The sequence below is a fragment of the Otolemur garnettii genome, unplaced genomic scaffold (assembly GCF_000181295.1).
Source record: "Otolemur garnettii isolate 467f Iridium unplaced genomic scaffold, OtoGar3 scaffold00759, whole genome shotgun sequence".
NCBI classification, from domain to species: domain Eukaryota; kingdom Metazoa; phylum Chordata; class Mammalia; order Primates; family Galagidae; genus Otolemur; species Otolemur garnettii.
In genome coordinates, this window is record NW_003853154.1 from 3,463 (window position 1) to 8,319 (window position 4,857).

The 4,857-nt window shown below is 38.5% G+C and overlaps 1 protein-coding gene across 1 annotated transcript; it reads left to right on the forward strand.

Annotated features, from left to right (window-relative positions):
• Positions 1-671: 671 nt before the first annotated feature.
• On the forward strand, positions 672-1,613 carry LOC100953755 (olfactory receptor 6C75-like). Its single transcript, XM_012814039.1, is given in 1 exon segment — positions 672-1,613. A coding segment is annotated over 1 exon segment (942 nt).
• The last annotated feature ends 3,244 nt before the right edge of the window (positions 1,614-4,857 follow it).

The window sequence follows — 4,857 nt, forward strand, 5'->3', positions numbered from 1 at the left end:
GATTTCTTTTAAATCCATGGGCTGGGTAGTTATGGATTCTTGAGAATGAGATTTCCTGTTCACTGGAGGCAAACAAGGAAAGAGCTCAGGCTAAATGAACTTCATGAAATTAAAGAGTTGAAAGATGGTAATAGAAATACTTTTTAAAAAATGCTTTCTATTTTCAGAGGGCTCAAGGCAGTACTCTTATAGAGTACACGTCCTACCTGAAATCTTGAAACCTATGCTGTGACCTCATGAAAGAATGTTTTCTGTGGAATGACAGCCTTCATTGTTATTGGTTAGTGTTATTATTCTTGTCTGTAAGAGCTCATGATTTCATTTTGATGTTTACTTAAATGGACTATTATTCAAAGATATTATTTTCTGGAAAAATAAAATTGCTAGACAATTTTTTTCTCAAAAGCAAAGCAAAAAGATAAACCTTCTATTATTACAATTTAACAATGGGAAAAGTTCAAATAATATTGGATAAAATATGATTTAAATAAATGGTTAATAGTTTAATAAATCATTAATTAAATAAAATGTTTAAACATAGAAAATGATCTTCACTATGAATAGTGACTGCAAGCCAATTGTTTTCTTTTTTAAACAGTGACCATCAATAAAATTCCTCATATTTCAGAGAAGATAAAAGAGAGTTGATGTGAGAAAGAGAAACTGAAATAATGATAAAGAGGAGGAATGAGACAGCAGTCCAGGAGTTCATTCTGGAGGGGTTTCCTGCTGTCCAGCACCTGGGAAACGTCCTGTTCCTGGTGCACCTGCTGGCATACCTGGCCTCCCTCACTGGAAACACCCTCATCATCTCCATCACCTGGGCTGACCATCGCCTCCATACACCAATGTACATTTTACTCAGCAGTTTCTCCTTCTGTGAATGTGGTTTTATCACCACTGTTATTCCTAAATTGCTGGTCATCTTTCTTTTAGGAAGGCAAGGAATTCCCTTTACTGCTTGTCTCACACAAGCCTTTTCTTTCTTATTTCTGGGGGCAACACTTTTTTTCCTCATGGCTGCCATGTCCTTGGATCGATACCTGGCCATTTGCAAGCCTCTACACTACCCGACCATCATGAATCTGAGGGTTTGTTTCTTTCTGGTTTCCTTCTGCTATGCTTTGTCCTTCCTCATCATCACTGGCCTGGTCATCGAGGTTTCCCAGCTGCCCTTCTGTGGCCCCAATGTTATCCCTCATTTCTTCTGTGATCTTGGCTCCTTAATACATCTCTCCTGTTCTGAAACCAGATCTATTGAAATGTTGGCTTTCAGCCTCATTTCCTTTATCCTTTTTTCATCCTTCCTTATAACCTTAATTGCATATAGCAACATAGTAGTCACCATCATGAGGCTCCCATCAGCCAAGGAGCGGCAGAAAGCTTTCTCCACCTGCTCCTCCCACCTCCTTGTCCTCTCTCTGATGTATGGCAGCTGTGTCTTCATATAAGTGAAACCAAACCAAACAGACAGACTGGACTCCAACAGAGAGGCTGCCCTTGTGAACACGGTGGTGACTCCACTGCTGAACCCAGTCATCTATACTCTGCGCAACAAGCAGGTTCACCAGGCTCTGAGGGATGCTGTGTCTAGACTGAAACTGCAGAAATAGGATCATAGGTTTGTGGGGTTTGTGGAGAGTACATAGATCTCCTTGGTCATCTAATTCACTTTCCCACCATGGTAGAAATCTTCTCCATGAAGTCTCCATAGAAAGTGATCTAGATGATGCTAATATTCACCTACACAGATGTTGCCTTATTTTGAAGTCCAATGCCGTTCACTATTTGATAATTCAAATTTGTTTTCTATACTGTGATAAAATTATCTTTCTTGGTTTCAACTCATTAGTTTTGAATGAATTCAATTAAAACAACATTTATGGAGAGAGAGCCTAATATACAGAAATCAAATAATAGGAAGCATTTAGTCTAGCCATAAACAAAATGAAAGACTTTCAAGTGTGTGCATTTTCTACCTGTGATTGAATGTAGCCAAGGCCTAGACCCTTTGTAACAATGAAAATACATCCTGCATATCAGATATTTATGTTACAATTCATAACAGTAGCAAAACTATAGTTATGAAGTAGCACCAAAATTAATTTTATGGTTGGGGGTCACTACAACATGAGGTACTGTATTAAAGGGTCATAACAATAGGAGGCATTAGGAAGATTGAGAACCACTGCACTAAACCCAGTCAGTGGAAGAAAGGAAGATGGTCTCAGGATCATCATGTGCAACAGATGTCTTCCCTAATGTGACTTTAGTAATAGAGAAGGCCAATGTCTTCTGGGATAAACTAAACTCTGGTTGACAGTCTGCATTCTGTGCATGAAAAATAACTTTTTCATGTTCGAAAAGTATAAAGACAACCAAATTAATTATTAATGAAAAGTATTAAAATTGAGTCAGTTATTGTCGTTACCTGTTCTTTGAACAAGTTCCTCCCACACAAAAGCAATGGCTCCAGAGGGAATTATGTTCCTGCCACTCTCAGTGCCCCCATCTGCATGGTGTTGTTTGACTTTTACCGTGATTTCAGTGCATATTTTCCTTGTGTGCTTGAGAATTAATTGTCTTGAAGGCATAATCTGATCAAAGAGTGATCAGGTGTTTTATATTTGGAACGGCTTAACTATAGGCTGTTCTGGAGACTGTAGTCTGCCAGGGACAGCCATATATGTGTCTCTCCTGTCTTCAAAAAAGGAATTAAGCAGACAACTTATACCCTCATCAAAAGACAGGGAACTCAGAGTTTAGTGAGAACATGCACCTGGATGTCAGAACTCTGAAATGCATTCTAGTAAATCCAGAATTCAGCTGGAAGAAGTGACCATAAAAACCCATAGGGATGGGGTGGTGCCTGTGGCTCAAAGGAGTAGGGCCAGCTCCATATGCTAGAGGTGGCGTGTTGAAACCCAGCCCTGGCCAAAACAAAAACAAAAACAACAACCCATAGTGATGAATGAGCCATAGTAGCAAGATGGAATTCTGAGCCTACTCCTTAGCCAGTATACCAGTAAAGAAAGCTTGGCTCTTGCAGGGTGGAGTTTCCTTCATTTGCTCTGGGAAAAAGAAAAGATAACCTCCCTTAAAGAAATTAAATTACTTAATTTGGGGAAATTGTAGATTAACATACAGTTTTAAGAAACAATACAGAGAGATCCCACATCCCCTTTACCCAGTTTCCTGCATTGTTAACCTCTTGCAAAATAAAATATAATATCACAGCCAGAATGCTGATGTTGATGAGGTCAAGATCTAGGACATGGCATCCCTGCAGAGGTACCTCCTGTTGATCTTCTGTGGCCACACCCACTTTTCTCTTGCTGCAGCTGTGTATCTGTTGTCCATTTCTACAATTTTTCCGTTTTTGGCAATGAACATATATGGCCAGACATGGTGGCTCATGCCAATAATTCTAGCAAACTGTGAGGCCAAGGTGTATTGATAGCCTGAGCTCAGGAGGTTGAGACCAGCCTGAACATAAGTGAGATCCTGTCCCTATTAAAAATAGAAACCGTACTCAAGCATTGTGGTGGGCACCTGAAGTCCCATATACTCGGGAGGCTGAGGCAGGAGGATCACTTGAGTCCCGGAGGATCACTTTGAGGTGGATGTGAGCTATGATGCCACGGCACTCTACCCAGGTAACAAAGTGAGATTCTGTCTCAAGAATAAATAAGTAATAAATAAATAAATAAATAAATAAAAGTGTTTGTGTGTGTATGTAAAATTATATGGAATATAGTTTTGGGATTGGCTTTTTTCACTTAGTGTAATTCTCTGGAGATTCTTCCAAGTTGTTGTATGTTTTAATAGTTCCTTCCTTTTTATTACAAAATATTATTTCATGGTATGTATGTACCCCTTTTGTTTAATGATTTACCTGCTAAAGTACCTATGGAGTGCTTGCAATAGTTCATTATAAGTAAAGCTTTTCTAAAGTTTCCTGTATGGGCTTTAGCATGAAGGGATGATTTCATTTCTCTGGGATAAATGCCTAAAAATGCAATTGCTGGGTTGGATGGTAGCTACGCATTTGGTTTTGGAAGAAACTGACAAACCGTTTTCTAGAGTGACTTCACCAGTTGACATTCCCACTAGCAACATGAGTGACTCAGCTTCTTCTCATTCTCACTAGCATTTGTCATTGTTATTTTTGTTTCACTACAATTTGAAATTAATCAACTAGTAGCTATTAAGGAATATAATATTTTGTATGAAATAGTATCACTTAAACAGCCTAAAGCAGTGATTCTTAACCTTCCTAATGCTGCGATGTATTTTCATTGTTACAAAGGGGTCTGAGAACCACTGTTCTAAAGTATCTTTTTTCTTTAATTAAAATTTTATTAAAAGAATTGCATTCACATAAAGTTGTAAGGGATAGAGATCTGTACAGTTTGCCTATTTTCTACCAATCATAATGTTTTCAAAAATTACAGTTCACTATCACAATCAAGATACTGACATTGACACAATCCACACACATAAATGCAGTCATTGCCTCCTTCTTCTAGCATTCATTCTAGATTGTCTTTTGCCCTTGGCCAGGATGTCTGTTGTTTTTCTTGCTTTCCCTTTACAGTAAGCCTGACTTTGATACTGAATGGTCTGAACCCCTGGTTCCCATCCCCTTAATAGATCATGGTCATGGATGCTATAATTTAATTACTAAGCTTATTGCCACAGAATCCCATTAGTTTCAGAAATGATCCAATCCTATTCTAAATACTCCTAATGAGGTCTAGGTGTCTTTGAGGTTTGCTCATAGTCTCTGCTGCATTGACAAGTGATCAACAAATCATAAGGTCACTTTACCTTCCATTTCAGATCATAGCATGTAAG